Below are 18074 nucleotides of genomic sequence, written 5' to 3' on the forward strand. Positions count from 1 at the left end.
AGGTATTACATAGCAGTCCCCTTTAAAACAATGCATCTCTGCAGAACTTTACCTTGAACAAGGATCTTTCCTAAGGTACTGGCATTTCCAGCAGGACTGGAAGCAAAGCACATGTACTGTCCTGAGTCAACACCTGTTAGGTTGTCCAAGATCAATGTGCAGGAGCCATCGGGATCTTCTATTATAATGTGATGGGGATCCACCTCCACAGGCTTTCCATCTTAAAGACGAAGGGGGAAAAAAAAATTAAATAGCTTAGTATCAATTATGTTTTCTCCTTGGGAATTTCATCCAGCTTTTCTGCTTGAGAGGACTGAGAGCTGTATTTGCTTTTTTGCAGCTGATGTTGGTAGTTAAGGAATGAGTTCTTCATCTTCATCCAGCTCTCTACAAAACACCCCCTGGGCAAAGCACTGCTGAGGGACCTCATACATCATCAATCTTCATTTAAAAGTGAAATTTTCCCAGAGTATGTGCTGTGCAGTTATAGCTCTGATTTGCTAGCCACAGGAACACCTCCAAAGTGACTGTAAACATGCAGAACAGATCTTTACAAGGTGTGAACTTATAGCAAAGCTGTTTACTCTGCAATACAGTAATGCTGGGGAAAAGAATATGTCCACACAGCTGCCTGTGCTGTGACATGGAAACATCTGAGCTAGTTCAAACAAGTTGTTCATTTACTAGAAGTTGTCTAACTGCCACAAGATGTGGCTTCATAAGGGCTAATAGGCAAACCTGAGAAAGAAGGGTGTATTAGCTCATAGGAAGATCTATGTTACCTGGGTTGCTTAGTAGCTAACTTTAAGACTAGCCTTGGGTATCTCTAGGTGGTCAGCTTTTAGATTACCCACTAACCAAAGCAATATAGACAAAGAACAAATTTGGAAGATGTACTTCATGACTTGCCGCTCATACCTTTGTACCAGCTGACAGATGGCTTGGGAGCTCCTGTAACTTTGCAAGCCAGCTTGACTGTCTCTCCCAGCTCAGCTGTACAATCTGCCAGTTCTTCCTCAAAGTCTGGAGGTACTGAAACATCAGAATAAGCACGTTAGTTTGGAGGGGGGGGGGGGGGGTCTGTACATAGGATGGCTGCTGCAAAGTAAGATTTTTGCAAATCTGTGAGGTTCAGAATGGAAAGCTGAACAGAAAATTTTAGCAGCTAATGACTTTCCAGGTGACATGCTGTCCTTGCTTATCTGAGACTAAATTCAGTCTGTCAAATGTCTGTTGTTGGCTATAAAGATGGACCATAAAAAAAAAATGGGATTTGTTTCTGATCTGGAAGTATTTTAGGCCATGATTTTAATAAGTACCTCCATTATTCAGACACAACACAGCTGCCACAGTTAAGATAATTCCCCAATTAAAATGCACCCTTGATATCCAAACTAGTATTCTGTTGGTCTCCATACAATAAAATCTATGCTTTGTTAAGGGACTTTTTTTTAACTTATTACTACCATATGAAACTATGCAAAATTATTCTGATAGTCTTCCTCATTAGAACACCTCACTAAAAGCACAAAAATAAAACACCCAGACTTGTTTTCAGTGTGTATACACTAAAACCAACTCTGTTCTGGCATTTTAAGATGCCAAATTTCCTTGCGCTGTAAAGAACACCATTTCTAGCTTATACCTGGACAATAAAGATATAATAGCCCTGCTGATAAATTTTGGGGATAGAAAATTGATGGAATCTCAAATGCCAGCGAGGATGAAGCAGCCTGAATGACAAGATAAAAATCCAAAGCGATCCTATGTGCGTAGATACAGCAATATAAGCCAGAAGTCGAGTGGAGGATTTGGTACCCAACAAAGTCACAAGGGGCTTTATACTGGTATCAGTAGGACTCTGGGTCAGGTCCTGAGACTGCTTTTCCCACTGGAGTCTGATGCTCTTCATGCAGTGGGCCAGGGCCTTTGTCACCAAATCCTGTGGTCATCTCCCCTTCTGCAATCCCTGCCAGATCAAAGGCATCTCTAGTGCCAACTCTGCAATTTGTGTTTTAGCAGTTTAGTAACGTGTTTGTCTTCTCCAGTGACACACATTTTCTGGGCTATTTTGCTGGAAAATAACGTCCTCTGCTTATTGACAAGAATGTATGAATATGAAGACAGGGAACTGAGCAACCACCTCAGTCTCTGATTCTGATCCTCCATCAGAGGCAACCCACACCAGTTGAAATGGCCAGGGATAGCCAGCTCTTCTCAGCTCATCAGCCTGTGTTTTCCACACTTGGCTTACGGACATTGAAGAGTAATTAGAAAGTTACTCATCTGCTCTGCTATTGCCTAAAAACCTCTACAGGTCCTGTGGGACCTCTGTCATGTAAACTTAATCATTTCAGTGATCTACAGTCTTGGTTCCCTTGATGATAAATGGAGACAGTCAAACACCACTGTCCCATCCTGATAAAGATACCTTCCCCAGCTCAAGTGGAGGACCTAACACTGCTATAATTATTCCGGTTAAAGCTTATTGCGTGCTGTCAAGTCACGTGCGTTGTTATTTACAGCAGTCTGTGATGCGATTAAAGGAAAAACCTCTAACCCTAGTTCAGTTTAAGAGGTGGCAAATGACCCTAGATGGTTTCTCTCCTTCTTTTGCTAATCTCCTTCCTGAATCAGAGAGACCACCCAACAAAAAACTAAGAGGTTTGGGCTATCTCAGGCCATACTCACTCCAGACAGGCTCGCTGATCCGCTGCTGTATGCCACAGATCTCCTTCACCCAGGAGTTCTTGATATTTACTGTACGTGCCTGAAGGAGGTACTTGCGGACCAAGTCTTCCCGTTCGTGCCAGATCTCAAACGCCCGGTCATCCCCTTCCACAAGGTCGTTCACGTCTATGTTGTTCAGCTGCATGACAGGAGGACAAGAAAGTCAACACACATCCTGTGTTCTTAAGGCTGAATTTCCCACAGCTAAAAACCCAGAGTTTAGGACAGTTCAGATCTAGTCTTTGTGAACCAGAACAGTCTTCAATCAAGGTTTGAAATGGAAAAAACTATTAATCACCAGCAAGTCTCCTGCTACCAATGTGTGCCCTCTTTGGTGGACATCAGTTGTGCCATTCCCATTAAAGCTATATTAGATGCTCCAACAGCAAAAGGGATAATTTACACCGCTTTTAAAGATTTTTCAGATTGCATGAGCAAGGCAACGTGGCTTTGGCTGAACAGCAACCGGGGTCACTTTGCAATCCTTTCCCCACTTTCTGGGTACCAAACAGACATTTTCCTGGGACTAATTATCGCATTTCAGGGAAGTAACATCTGGCATTAAAGTGTATCCCAAGGGTGGGACACACTGCCCCTGCAGTGCAGCGCTGTTGGGCCCAGGAACAACACAGTTAGGGGCTACATGAAAAGAAGTTACAGAGCAGGCACTCTCTGGACAAAGCATCCCTTTTTTCTTGGAAAATAAAATCTGCCTGTGAATATCAGTGAGGACAGTGATAAGGACTTTTGGAAGGCCCTGACTGGGCTTGGTCAAGGACTCCACGGGTTTTTTGTTTGGTTGGTTAGTTTTTACTGGAGTTGAGCATCTACTGCCTTGGGAAAACTCTTTCTGCAGTTTCCTGCAGTTTTAACCTGAGCCCTGAATGTCTGAAGATGAGCTGGTCAAACCCCTTGAATTTTTCATTTCTAAACAGGAATTGGTGTCAGGAAAGGACATAACCAGCAGAGAGTACCACTGGGAATGTAGCATATGACTAAAACAGCATTTCCTCCAATTTACTACCAACATTACAGAGTGCCAAAACCAAAGATCTACAAATGCTAGCAAATACTATAGACAGCAAAATTTCGTGCACTTATGCAGTTAACTCAGTGAGCTAACAGACATGAATAAACACTTGTGCATGTAATCTCATTGCTTCACCGTAAAAATCCACCCATGCTTCTGACGGTTTCTGACATGTTTCTGACAGGTTTAACAGAGAGATTTTGGGGTAGACATAGATTCTACTTGGGGTTCAAAAACTTTTGGAAACAAAGCAATATCTCCAAAGGATTAGTGAAATGTCCCATTTAGATGACCAGAAGCTGGATATAAACATGAAGTTCTCAATGACAGAGAAATGCTCTAGGTGAGGTTATGATGGTCAGACCTTCATGATGTTCTTAAAGATGTAACTGTAGGTGTCTGTCTTTGTGTCTCGCTTTGGTTTGCAGATCACAATGTAATTTTTGAAGAGGAAGACATGTCTTTTGTGTCCTTTCCATGCCACTCTAGCTCCTGGAGCTCCTTCCCACACAATGAAGTGGCCCTGAATGATAGGAAAAAAGAAGGAACAGCACATTATGATAACTCTGGAATAATTACCACGATGATGTCCCACCATCATTTTTCAGTGAACAGAAAACAAACGTTTACTATTACTTTGTCACTTTATGTGTCTCTAGTTTGTTACAGCACAGCAGACTGTTTCTAATGCTAAAGGTGATGCATCAGACTGACCGCACCAACAGGGATGCACACAGTGGTTGTCATTACTTTGACCTTTAAATGGTATTCTTTGTTGCCAGAAAAATACAGAGCTCGTGTCAGGTAGGCACAGTCCACTAGCACTAGTGATAATGGAAAATTATACCCTGTGTGTTATACAGACATTTTATCCACTCACTTGGTCTCCTTCACCAGAGCAGGACATTCATTTCACGTACCTTCACACACATACAGGTCAGTTAGTGACATGGGTTCCCCCTTGGCATCATTAGGGAGAAATAAGTGCTCTTGGGGTATCATTCACTGGACTCTTTTTTTTTTTTTTTTTTTTCAGGTGTCTAAATGTGGATAGATGAATCCCCACCAGAGGGTCTCACTATCACTGTAATTTAGTCTTGCAACTCCATTCAGCAATACACTGTGATTCCCATGGAAGACATAGGATACAAACAGGCAGAGTAAGTGACTTGCCCAACATGACACAGTAAGTCTACAAAGAAACAGGAATTTGAGTAAGGGTGCTGAAAGTCCCAGACTAATGTCCCAGTAGCTGGCTTATCTTTCCTCTGCGCTCCTAAAACACACATCTGTTTCATGAAAAAGACCTGGAGAAGCACACAGGTCTTCTGAAGATATATGAACAGCTGTGGGAGAACATCCATAATTTGATCTGAAGTTTTCACTTGGAGCATATGCAACGTATGCTATGCTACCTTGGACTGACATCCCAGCAAACTAAGCTCTTTGAAAGAACTGTGTCAAATGAAAGCACGTAGATTGAAAAGGCCCAGTGAGCTTCTAACACTTGAGGAATCAACATGAAAACCCACTGATGCCAGTAATTCCAGGAGCTGGCCCATGTGGCTTGCCAATAATAAGAGAGGAGGAGAAAAAAAGAAAATGCTTTAAAAATCATCTGGGGGCCCAAAACAAGTCTGTTCCTGTTTGATGAGCAGGTTGGAAAGGCCAATAACTACATTATGTGTGAATTGCTCCATAAGCATCTATGCTCTGGTGCTTCAAACCTTAATGAAGCCAGGAGCCCCATCTCTCTGAACAATAAGAAAGGCAATAAGCAAATAGTCTCTTCCAGATATGATTTCTAAAGAAGTGTCTTGCAGGACCTAAGGCTACTTAGAAACTAAGGCGGCATGCATAGCACTAATACTGACTGAGAAATTCCAGTTACCTGTCGGATGGGTTCACCAAGGCTTTCCAAGGTCCCTGGGTAATTCTCAATGAGTGAGACGTGGAGGTTGTTTTCTGCTCTTCGGGTGAGTGCAGACACAACAGCATAAGCCTGCTCCAGCAAAGTGCAGTTTTGGCTATTTCTTGCTTTGTTTCGGATTAATTCCTGTATGTGAATGAAAAAAATGTTACTGGGCGGTCAGAAAAAAAAACCGAAAACATTTCCTTGATAGCCAAAGAGTTTCTCAATATCTGTTCCAGCTCTTTCATCTGAGCAACTCTTATCCCATTCTTTCACCATGTGCTGTTTAGCTACTGAAGTCTCCTCTTTCCTACCCGTTCTGCAGCCTCACTGACTAGCCAGTCTGGCTTTTCCTTACATCAGTTGATATTAGACAAAGACAAAGTTGAAGCAAATACCAGATATGCTTCAGTGACTGAAAACTAAAAACCCCAAAGCAATCCTAAATGTATCCATTGCATTTCTCTTGTGCTTACCCTGATGATACCATGAGGCAAGCAATTCATGTGGCAGTGCTAAACTAAGGGTCATTATTAGATTAAAAACAAGAGAGGATGGAAAAAATATGAAATGGCAGTTATCCTTTTCTTCCACATTTGTTCCTGTTCCTCTCTTTTAGTAATGAAGGCATGTTCACTCTCTCTTCCAAGAGACCCTTTAAAGTGTTGGTGGTTGTGTGCAGGCAGGGGTTCAAAATTAGAAACTTAATTTGAACCTTCTTGAAACTATTCAAACTGCTCACTTCTGTAATGCTAGAATACAGAAATATTTTTGCGGTCTTCTTTCTGACTATCCTAGTGCTATTTCCCATGAAAAATACTCTTAAAAAAAATGCTACTTTGAAACTTTCATTTGTGGTCTTGGCTAGAACCTGAGAGTAAGACAGATGAAAGCTCGAAAGATGAAACATTTCAGGATGGTAGAATGGGGCAACGCATTTAAGAAAACAAAAATTTCATCTTACTATAATGTCAGTATAAAACACAAGGAGAGAAACTGGTAAGTTAGTATCTTACACATTGGAAATTGCTTTTTTTTATAACATACCTGTTGCTGAATGTGAAGCAAATTCATACTTGTCTTGGATATATACATACATGTATTCATATATATGTATATAAGCATATATTTTTATATATACATATATGCATATATTTAAAGATGATTCAGATAAAGCTTGCTGAACTTTATGTGGTTGAAGACTGTGAACCTCTACCTGGATTTACATTTACAAAACTATTTAGAGAGCACCATCACTGGCAACGATTACTGTCTTACGCAAGCAGCTTTCAACTGTAGTTGCATCAGAAGAAAGCCGAGTAATATCAAATAAAAAATAAAGCCTTTTTCTACACAAGCTGCACAGCGCAGAACATAAGCTTATCAGATGTAAGTGTATAACAAAAGCTCTTCACCTTGATTATAGTCTGATACTGCTGGATCCTGTTTATGGGTTTTTCCAGGTAGTGCTGCAGTGGTGGGATAAGTGGCTGTGAAGGATCTTCATTAGTTAAAATTTCATCTGTGTATCTCTGAAAAAATACATAGAAGAACAAGGAAAGGTTGTTACAAAGAACAACAGAAAAGATTACTCCTTTGAAAATGCTCATTTGATGCTGGTTCATAGACCTAACTCAGCCAAAGTTGGAAAGCTCTACCAGACCTTACTACCCCATATTTTGGAGACCTGTAACCCTCCCCCATCCTTTACCAGCTAGTTATTATTTTAGGCTACAAGATGTCTGAAACACTGAATATGTCTGCTTTTCCAGTGCAGGACTGACGCTGGGGAAACGTGATCCAAATCTTGCGGAACCAGATGGTGCAAAAGGAAAGATCAGCATCTTCGGGGGGTGGGAGGGCAGGACTGGGTGAACTCGGTGCCAGCAACTGGTGCCAGACCTTGGTCGAGAGTGGTCCGTGTGTTTGCAGTGCTAGCGACCAGACCAAGTGAGGGTCTTGGCACCGGCACCTGGAGCGGGAAGCACAGGTTATGGGGTCCATGTGCTAGGACATCAGCCGCTGTGCTGGACGGTTATCCCTTCTGCTGACCTCGTGCACGTGGGTGCAACTCTGTGCAATTCACCGGCAAACTTTAAGCTGGACTAGCTGCAAGTAGGAGACCCAGGATCCGGGCATGGACGTTAGGGAGGCTGAGAGCTTGCGCTGATAATTTGAGGGATCTGTGAATGTGAATGCGTGCGGTTTTTTTTCTAGCAAGCATCAAGCTGGACGAGCTGGTGAGTAGGAGGCTCATGGAGAGGGTAAAAGCGCTCAGGACCTAGGCGTGGGTATCGGATGGACAGAGGGGCCATGCTGCTACTCAAGGGATCCACGAACATGCATGAGCTCGTGGATCTGGAGTGTGGCGTGTGTGTTTTCACTAGTGAACTTCAATCCTGAGCAGCTGGAGCAGAGAAACAGGATTTTCCTATCTATCCTTATGTTTTATGTGAGTTTGCTTGGTTTTACAGTGTGGTGGCCCTTAAAACATCCCTTAATTACAGTTACATAATTACAGCCACATTCGTATCTGTATAGTCTTTATAATATTCATAAATGCATAAGTATATGTAAATATGTTCTCATATTGATTGTGCTGACCAGGAAGAGCTACACAGTGAATACAAAATTATTATATTTAGCAATGATTTCCCACAAAAATATTTAATAATCCTTTTCAGGATCATATCTGTGATTAATAACTACATTTCTTGATGCAGTGGATTATAGGATGCATGTTCAGCAGGTACTTTGGCTACTGTTTTACCTTGTAGAAATCTTGGACGGCTTTGCTGACAACAATCGACTCAGCCTGTACCCTCCCCACGAGGTACTGGATGTACTTATTAAACTCTGCTTCGTGCTTGATAAAGCACATAGCCACATCATCATCAGTGTCACATTTCTGCAAGCCTTGGAGGAAGACACTGTGGAGACAAAGAAAAAAGGACATCTGAGGAGAAGGTGATGGAATGAGGCTAGAACACAGCCCCAGCAGCCAGACCTTTGAATCAGGCAGTTTCAGGTTAACACACATTAAAGGAAATGACAGGAGGAAATGAGGGATGTTGCCATGTTAGCATTAAACTTCTCAATGCGTCGTCATCCAGCATGATGCTGTCCCTCTTAGCTGGAATGTATGAAATGCCCTGCAAGGAAGGTAGGGATTATTTTCAAGGGCTTAGCTCAAGTTGGGAAGTGAACCCCTCCCCAGATTCTTTCGCGTCAGTTTAAGGATCAGTGAGCCATCCACATGAGTGAAGATAGAGATCCTCACTCTTTCACAAAGGATGTTGAGACAGGTTCACATGCACAAAGGTTTTTAGCAGTCGGTAGCTGATGATGTACATCAGCTCTAGCAGTTGAAGTTACTTTTGGGGGAAAACAAAAGGAGAGGGAGAAGAAAGAGAGGGAGGAAAGAGAAGGGAAATCTCTTCTCATGGCCCAGCCAGGAAAAGTGCCAGATATCCCATATAAGCGTCCTCCCCATTGCAGAAGCGGTGCCCCCCATAATGATTTCCCCAGAGTAACAATATATTTTTCATTGCAACCTGCTCGAACTCCATATTGGTTGCTCCTGCTTACAATGCTGCTAGCACTGATTGGAGCACACGTTGATCAGGGAAGATACTACACGCTCACTGGCTGTTGACCTTTGTGCATGCATATTATTGATGCCCCCTAAGGTAAACCGAAAGTGAGGACCACAGAGTAGGAAAATAGGGAAGAAAGGGCAATTCTCATGCTGTTGGCAGGGATTTCCCATGAGAATGATCACTTCCCAAGAGAGCAAGGGTATCAAGGTGTAAAAGGAAGCCCCTTAGCAATGGAAAGCCTAAGGCACATAAGATATTGTACTACACCTCCTCTCCCTGGCAAGTAAAAGTATTTTAGCCTGGACTTTGGGAAGTCACTCTGTGAACAGCAGATCTGCAGTAAATCCTTTCTTGGACCAGGCAGAAGCATTGTGCCACGGCGTTGTACCTGGGCAGCCAGCTACAGCTGGGTGTGTTTTGAATGCATGGGCGCTGGCATCGGTTTTAGATGAATGTATGTCTCTATGAAGACACCGCTGAAGTGCCTGTAAGACCATGCTGCCTTTTTATAATAATTCACTGTTTCTCTGCTGATTTTGCTTAAAAGTGTCAGAAATAAACTGGACATATGAAGCCTTGAAACTCTGAAAGGTATTACGGGAGTCCCAGCCCTGTGCTCTGACTTAAGCTATGCCATCATCTATCATCCAAAAAGGCCCATCAATTCCCTTGCATCTCAGCACTGCCAGTGCTCCACATCCTTCACAATAATAATAGTTACCGTGGCTCTGACACCAGGTATGTGAGCCACAATTTGGTCTCAGATGAAGGCACGTGGGGATGCCCACCTGGAATGGAAACAAGCAATGTCACCAATATTTCTGAAGATGGTGGATTTCTGACTGGCGACAGCTCCCGGGACATTGGGACAGGTCTCAGTGAACTTAAGATGATGAGTCTGGAGGAACTGTAGATCTTGAATGTAATCCTCTTCTGAGATCAACAGCTCTTGAATAAGAACGCTGAAGGGAAGACGAATAGGCAAAAAGAAAGCACAGAACATCACAATTATCCTTGATACGCTGAAAGACTTCCTCAGATATAGGGCACCCCAAAGTATAGACATACTGAAGTTTAGGATTTTTGTGAAATCAGAGAGCTTCCAGAATTACATCATGTAAACCCCTTCTTTCAAGTCACCCGGTATGATTTAGATTGCCTGGGATTTTCCTAGGCTGAAATCAATGGTAAAAATCAATCAAAGATGAAAAATTACAGGTCTGAGAGAATCCTGAGAGAATCAAGGGTTTGCCTGATTCTGGGAAAGGGAAGGTGGCAGGACTCAGAACAAAAACAGTGACTCTGAGGGAAGGGACCTAGATGCCAACATTCATGTTACTTCAGAAGGCAGAAAAACTCAAAGGTGCAAATACCAAATGACATAAGCTCACCTTAGCTTCCTTTTATATTCGTCTTCAGAAACAAACTCTCCAGGGAACTCAGGAGCTTCTGTTGTTCCCCACTCTGGTGACAACTATAATACAAGAAAAAAGAAACATTATTCTTTTAAGTTAACAGTGCTTTTATCAATGCACACTGAGGAATATTCCTTGTGTGTTCACAGTCCCTTTCAACAGTTCCTAAACCGGTGTGAAATGTATTTTTTGCTGGAGGATGATTAGGTCTTTCAAACCCAGACACCCCCCCACACATACAGAAATGTTGTCTAATCAGAACATGAAAAATCCCAGTTATGTTACAGGCCCCTTCAACAACCTCTTCATCCATCACTCCTTGCAAAAGTGATGGCACTGAACTGCAACAGGAGCAAGTAATTTTACATGAGAAATAAACACAGCGTGATCTGTCACCTTTAATTTTTTGTCCAGATAAGCTGGAGACACCCAACCCTGTCGAGAGGGGCTAGATTTTGTGGGTTTAGTCCTGACCAGCCACTTCAGAGGATGAGCTGAATCAAGGACTTCCACATATTGGCCTTCCTTCAAAGTGATGGTCTCCCTGTCAGGAGCAGCAGGCACGTAGTCAGCTGTGACCATGTAGACGTCAAAGATCTGCAAGCATGAAACAACAGTTATTGTGTGCTCTGAATACAGAATACAGTAACACCAGCAGAATGTAAGTGCTTATCTGTGTCTAATGTTTTATTCTCCAGCCCTTGTGCAGCAAACAGAATCACTGTTTGCATTTTGTAAGGAGAAGACTAAGTCTCTAGGAGGCTCAGGCCATATTTTCAAAACTATCTATCTGAGGTGTTTTGGATTTACACCATGAAACAGTGGATTATTCTCCCAAGGCAAAACAAACAGTGGTCCTGAAAATGCCAAAGTAGGTTAACATTTCCAAAGTTTTAATTATCTTTTTTTTTTTTTTTTTCTTAAGGAAGTGTTTGAAATGAACACACAAAAAAGATCTAATTTTCACAAAATTCGCATTTTTCTCATGAAGAACTTCTTAACAAAATTCTGCTGACCAAGTCTATCCAAGGCCACAGAAAATCAAGCTCTGAAGCTCAGCCATGGGAGCAAAAGGTACCACATAATGGGTATGCTTTGACCATGTTGACTTGAACAGTGAGCATCAGAATTTGATTCTGTGTGCTCTGTATTGCAGACCCAATATTTAGCTACTAAATATACCTACTAGAGTGAAGTACATCCCTAAAGGGGATGGAGATCCTTAAAACATAGGAGATTGGTCATTCTAAGTAAAGTTTTCTCCTTGTGTCAGACTTGTCCATAAAGATATCATACCTCTCCTCTGGAATCCCCATCTTCAGATTCAGAGGAGGACTCCTGAGCAATGGATGAAGGTCTGGATCGTCCGTGGCGAGGAGATGCAGAGGGAGTTTTTGATTCATCATCACTTTCTGCACCTGGCACTCGAAGTGTAGCTAAAAAGCAGAGCAACAGCAAAATGTGAAATAAAGGTCTCCAATTTGAACATGAACCAAATCTATAATAATTTTCGATTTCATAAAAACAAATATTCCCTAGGAAGAGCACTTGTAGTATTTAGTGTAATCTCCTATTGCTATTTAGGATTACATAAATAATTGGGACGTTTTATGCATGAGGTTGCATGCCTACTGCATGTATTGCCACTGCACTGCAAGAATATTTGTGGGAGAGGTAATACCTCTATTTTTGCTTGAAGATAAAGTTTTGCTACAAGATAACCAGTATATGATACACAAGCCAGGATTTTTCATTGAATTCAGCAAATCATTGGATTACTGCACAGCTGTGCACACTTTTCAGCCTCAATTTGGTTTTAAAATCCCATTGTGAGCTAAAACTTGAAGATGTGGGAAGTCTTCAAACCAGGATTGCTTTCAGACTGAGGAGTGATGAATATCTGAGGAACTCCAAATACCTAAGCTGTTCAAAATACACTTCCATTTTTACAACTTGCCCTCCACTCTAAAGCTTACAGTTACTCCTGCTTATTTAAACAAACACTGTATGCATAAAATGGACAGAGGCCATCTTAGTTTCCTGTAATAGCTTTTTTCCTAGTTCAAAACTGTAGACTGAGACATGCAGTGGATGGACTCTTACTAAAAATTCTTAGTCCTCATCATTTTACAAATGTTCATGTCTTTATGTAGGATGACTGTCTCAAAACCTGCTTCATAAATCTCACTGATGTTTAAAGTCCAAATGATACCTGAAAAAAAAGATTGCATATTTTTCTACACTAATTAAATTGTGTTTGCCAGGTTCCTTACCCTGACTTATTTTTGCAGATACCATTTCTGAGATATGCGAGGTGAGTTTCTGGAAAAACTCTTCTGAGCCAACATCAGCTAATGAAATAGGGCTTTTAGGTACACCTTCTCTACCAGTTTCAAGGTCTCCTGGAAAAGAGAGAATTTTCTATTAAGCAGACAATGTCATTGGAAAGTCATCTTTTTTGAGTAACAAAAGCTTCGAAGGAAGGAAGGTCTAATTTTCTTCACTTCCCCTGTTTTTAAAACTGTGCTTGCTCATATTTCATCCAAATAATTCACCCTTGAACAGAGACCAGTCCTGAAAAGTTCCAACATTTCAGATAGTTTCAAGAAAACAGGACGAAAGTAGTTGGTAATCATGGAATACATAAGACAATCTCAGCTGTAGAAGTGAAGGGCAGGAGTAGAAGAAAGAAAATATCTTCTCTTACCTTCTCCTGTTTCAGAGGGATGAATAGCTCTGAAAAAGAAAGAGTAAAGTGGAGTTAAAAGTTAAAATAAAATGTGTAGTAAGGAGAGCTAAATGAGAAAACCCCCTTTCTTCTCCCACCTTGTACGTGAAGGCTGGAAATACCTAAGTTAGGTCTCTGGTTTGGACTGCAGGTGCTGGTAGCTGATACTCACCAAGGCCACTAAGAAATGAGAATTGGGGCACCTGGCTCATAATGGGCACAGATTCACTTGGGTGTCTTAGTCTTTGAGCCAAATCCCATCTGAGAATTCTCACTCTTCCTGACTTTTATTTCAAACTGTTGCTTGAGAAGAGCTGGCTGCTCAGGGAGTGGGTTGCAGAACAGGGTAGCCTCCATCTCCCTGCTGCTACTGGGACTTTATTCCCAGCTGACACTGAAATAAAACTATTCGAGTTGGAGACATTATGTCAAGTGGAATCTGTAGTCTGAGTCAATTTTTAGTGAACTAATGCTCAAAAATTTCCAGCGGTTTCATCGGGAAACCAAGGAGTGGAGAATTTGCAGGTGCTGCGGTCCTGCCAAGTGATCTGCTCCCATCACATCAGGAATGCCCGTGTGCTGGGGAAGCAAGCTGACTACTGGTACTGCAGTGGTTTTGAGGTCCAAAGAGACCCTTGCTACACTGACAGCTTTTACCAGCACCAAATTCATTCACGCCAGCAGGAAAGGGGCAGGAGACTATATTGCCAACACTGACTGAAAATGGCTTCACAGATGTGCAGAACTACCAGCTTTTGCTTGCATCTGATGAAGGGTGTTTGTCGTGTTTCCCAAGACTACAGCTCCGTCAAAACACTAACATCCTGAAGTCAACATCTCTGCTATTCCTGTGCTTTTTGGAGGCAGGATATAAATTGTCATTGCACAAGCTGACCTGCCCCAATTCTCTGTTAGTACATAGGAAGCAGGAGGAAGCTCACTCCACTTGATATATGATAAACCATATATCCCTAAGTATGGCTAACAGAGCCTAGGCACATCCTAGGGACAGGTTGCAGTGGAATAGCTGAATTCACACTGCAGCTTGCTTCACTTTCTTTGCACTTCAGAGGAAGACTGGTCAAGCCTTTTAGGCTACACATATTCTAGAAGCTAATGTGTGTTCAGGTGGATACCACTTTTCAGGCTGTGTCTGCCTAGTATCCAAGCCAAGAATGGCAAATTGAGGAGGTTATTCTTCAGGTGCATTTGTGAACAAGAAGTTTGTGAACAGATCCTTTTCATCTACTTCTTTTTCTGTGAAGCACCAGTGTATTTCAAAGTTGGCAAGTAACAGTGAGACCTTGACCCTGTGAATTTTTTTGGCATTCTGCTTAGGAGATGAAAAAGTAGCAAGAGTTTTATATGAGCTACCCAATTTTATTTTTTTTTTTTCTTTGTTCCTATCCTCCCTGATAATCAAGCATAAATGGCTGACATTGATACTAGAGTATTTATAGCACTTTACATCCTAGGACCTCAAACTATTTTAACTCTGGTGCTGAAACATGAATAGAAGATATGAACACTGCCTAAAAGTGACTCTTGGGAACTTCTACAGGGTGGTACCTGCATTGCTCCATTTCGGCCTGTGTGGCCAACCACTTACCCCAGTGTGGTCATGATGGCTTCGGACACCATCACACGCTCCTGGGTCAGAACTTCAGCCTCTTTCACTGCAAGATTAGGGTTTATCATCAGAGGACAGAAGGCAGAGAATGTTCTTTTTATGTATTTAATGTAAGCACATTTTCTAGACATGGATTACTGGGAACACTGGCATACTGAATCTGCCCTGTTAGCAGCTCCTAACCTGGGAAACCTACTCCCAACTCATATGATGCAAATAGTTTGCTCCTCTCCCTGTTCACGTAGATGTATGATTGCCCGATTTCTCCACGCTGCTCAAGCTATGCTCCTCTAGCTCTTGGTACAATAAAACTGTGGGATGCAAGGAAGGATAACAGAAAAATGGAATCCTTCACAGTGTGGCCCCTACTCCCAGCCTATATTTGCTTGTCCCCTGTCTTACTGAAGGAATTGTGCCAGAAGAGGCCCTGGAAAGCTCTGCAAAAGGGGAAGCAAATTACTCTAGTTGCCTTAAGGCAATTCTACAATGCCAAATACCTTAGCAGAGTGAAGAACTCAAAATAATTTTTCAAATGGTGACTTTTTCTAGTTACTTTACATTGCCTTTCTTCCTTTCTTTTCCCTTTGTGCTTAATTTGGTTGTTTCTTAGACTTGTCTTCTGTTGATACAGAAAAGGTGCTGCTGTTAATCCAAAATAGGGTCAGAAATCTAAATTACTATAGAAGTAACGAGTGTGATCATTTGCAAGACAAGCAAAGTCATGGCTAATCTTGGGAAAATGCATTTTTTTTTTCAGTTGCTTTTCTCTTAGGCACTGTATAAAAGGTAACATAGAGAATGTGTTTGTATTGTAACAAAGATTTACCATCTGCAACTTCCAGGGTGGCGGTGCAGATGGACTGGCCAGCCTTGTTGGTAGCAATGCACGTATAAGCTCCACTGTACTTCTTTTTAACATCCAACAGGATTAGACTGTGGTGCATATTTGAACTGGCAAGTTTATATCCAGGAGTGTCTGGTTTGATCCACAGGATATCTTCCTGAGACTCTTCTTTCAGCCAAGTAATAGTTGGGGGTGGATGTCCTAAAGCAAAACCAATGCAAGGAGCTTTAATTTTCCTGATGGTGTTCCTTCCTTACCGTTATGAGCCATGCTGTGAATAAATGCTATTTTGATCTGTTTCCTGGTGCTTTCCCAACAATAATAAGTATAATATATAATAAAGAAACATAAACCTTTCTACAGCACACTCATAAGGACATTAAACCTTTTTGTAAAATCAAAACTGTTAATCAACACATTTTCATGAGACTAATAAGTGTTACTATCCCTATTTTTACATACAGGAAAACGGAGGAGAAGATGAGTAAGATGCTTTTCTGTAAAGCACGTAAAGTCTCTTACAAAGCTGGGAGTAGAGTCCCAGACTTCAGATACAGGAGATGAGGTTGCAATGACTTGGGCCAGAGAAAGTCTAGAATGTGTCATGAAGTTATGCAATTTAAGTGTTATGCAGAGAGGCAAGGTATCTATCCACTTACCTTCAACTTTTACAGATAATGTGATGCTTGCACCTTTTTTCACCTTTTTATTAGTAAATCTTTCTAGGAATCTTGGTGGTATCAGCTGCTCATGGGAATCTGAAAATGACATTGTTGATGAAACGTGGTGACACCTTCTGTGTGAGTTTAGACTACTGAAAAATTCCTAGGGGTTCTGTTACCACCTGCTATGGCTTCTCTCACCTGTTTCTGATGGCTCTTCTTTCTCATCAGGATCTGTAACACAAGAAGAACAAACAAAATGACAAATACCGTTCTGTCCATGAGTTGAAGAAAAAAAACCCAAAACCAAAACCAAACAGTGATTCCAGGGGATTACGCCTTGCAGGAGATATGACACAGAAATGTTAGTATAATTTATAGAGGCCCTCAGTTTTAAGAAAGTGAACTGTTAAAGTTAATGAGGTTGGGCAAGTAGAAAATCTATGTTTATGAGACAACAGTCAGACCCTAGAGAAGTGACATATCTCATCTTCGGGACACACGGTAAATTTATAGGTGAACCAAGATTAAAGCATGTCATCTTTTAGCTACAGACATCCCTACCTCACTTGACTTACCTTAGTAGGCTTTTGAAGAAAAATAACTACATAAAATGGAAAGAGCCACTGGAATAGAGAAAAGCAGGTGCCAAAAATAGTCCAATACCTACCTTTGACTAGCAGCCTGGCTGATGAAAACGCAGAACCAGCAGAATTGATGACAAATATTGAGTACTGGCCAGCATCTGCCTTAGTGACGTCACGAATTTCCAGTGAGTGGAATTCCTGTTTATCAGTCTTCAGGATGCGATCCGAGGCTTTTAACGGCTGTCCGTTTTTGAACCAATAGAGACGAGGCTGCGGGTACCCTGCGAGGAGCAGTTACAGACATGGAGAACAGAATGCATTGGCAACATCGATTTAGGAGCATCTCCAAACAGGCAGATCCTTCTGAGCAGAAGCTAAGGAATCCTCAGGTCTGCCCAGGGCTGCTGTTTCAAGGATTTATCCCATTAGGAATGGCTGCAAATTCATGAAATTCTATTTATCTGTTCAAGTTCTTTCCTCTCTCTTCAGTTTCTGGCACTTCCCATATTGGCTGCATGTGCAAATGCCTTCCAGGTTGGAAAGGTAACACTTAGGTCCGATTTGCAACGTACACAAAGAGAAAAGTTGAAGCCAAAACAGTTCGCATCATTTTTATAGGCAGCAATCGGAGAAAATAGGAGAATCTCTACCTCTCCCTACCACAGACAGTCAACACCGGGAGGACATTTTTGGAGTTTTTAGGTTGTAGCAGCAACCCCCTCATAGAGTAAGGCAAATCCAGGACTGTTTCATTTATTAAAGAGAAAAAAGGACACCCTCACTATCTTTTTTTCATTCCTTATTGCTCCTCCATAACTAATGCTCAGAGAATTACAGGACTCCGTTTTCAGAAGCGTATGCCTGTAATTATGCCTGGAGACATGGACACAGAGTGAGACACTTAATCTGCCTGAGTCTGCTGAAAAATCAATGTTCA

General features: G+C 41.7%; 1 protein-coding gene across 27 annotated transcripts in view; it reads right to left on the reverse strand.

The window, feature by feature from the left end:
- OBSCN (obscurin, cytoskeletal calmodulin and titin-interacting RhoGEF) overlaps positions 1–18074 on the reverse strand; it is a 194343-nt gene that overhangs the window by 47855 nt on the left and 128414 nt on the right. For all 27 annotated transcript variants that reach the window (XM_030007899.1, XM_030007913.1, XM_030007905.1 and 24 more), the window contains 18 exons: positions 17221–17418; positions 16752–16784; positions 16548–16646; positions 15871–16089; positions 15024–15090; positions 13394–13422; positions 12960–13088; positions 11983–12122; positions 11083–11283; positions 10663–10745; positions 10060–10233; positions 8443–8602; positions 7088–7204; positions 5652–5816; positions 4125–4283; positions 2692–2869; positions 919–1032; positions 53–220 (listed from right to left, as the gene is read on the reverse strand). In XM_030007899.1, coding sequence (XP_029863759.1) covers positions 53–220; positions 919–1032; positions 2692–2869; positions 4125–4283; positions 5652–5816; positions 7088–7204; positions 8443–8602; positions 10060–10233; positions 10663–10745; positions 11083–11283; positions 11983–12122; positions 12960–13088; positions 13394–13422; positions 15024–15090; positions 15871–16089; positions 16548–16646; positions 16752–16784; positions 17221–17418 — 2433 coding nt within the window. The remainder of the gene's footprint in view (positions 1–52; positions 221–918; positions 1033–2691; positions 2870–4124; positions 4284–5651; positions 5817–7087; positions 7205–8442; positions 8603–10059; positions 10234–10662; positions 10746–11082; positions 11284–11982; positions 12123–12959; positions 13089–13393; positions 13423–15023; positions 15091–15870; positions 16090–16547; positions 16647–16751; positions 16785–17220; positions 17419–18074) is intronic.

The sequence above is a fragment of the Aquila chrysaetos genome, chromosome 3, assembly GCF_900496995.4.
Source record: "Aquila chrysaetos chrysaetos chromosome 3, bAquChr1.4, whole genome shotgun sequence".
Taxonomy (NCBI): domain Eukaryota; kingdom Metazoa; phylum Chordata; class Aves; order Accipitriformes; family Accipitridae; genus Aquila; species Aquila chrysaetos.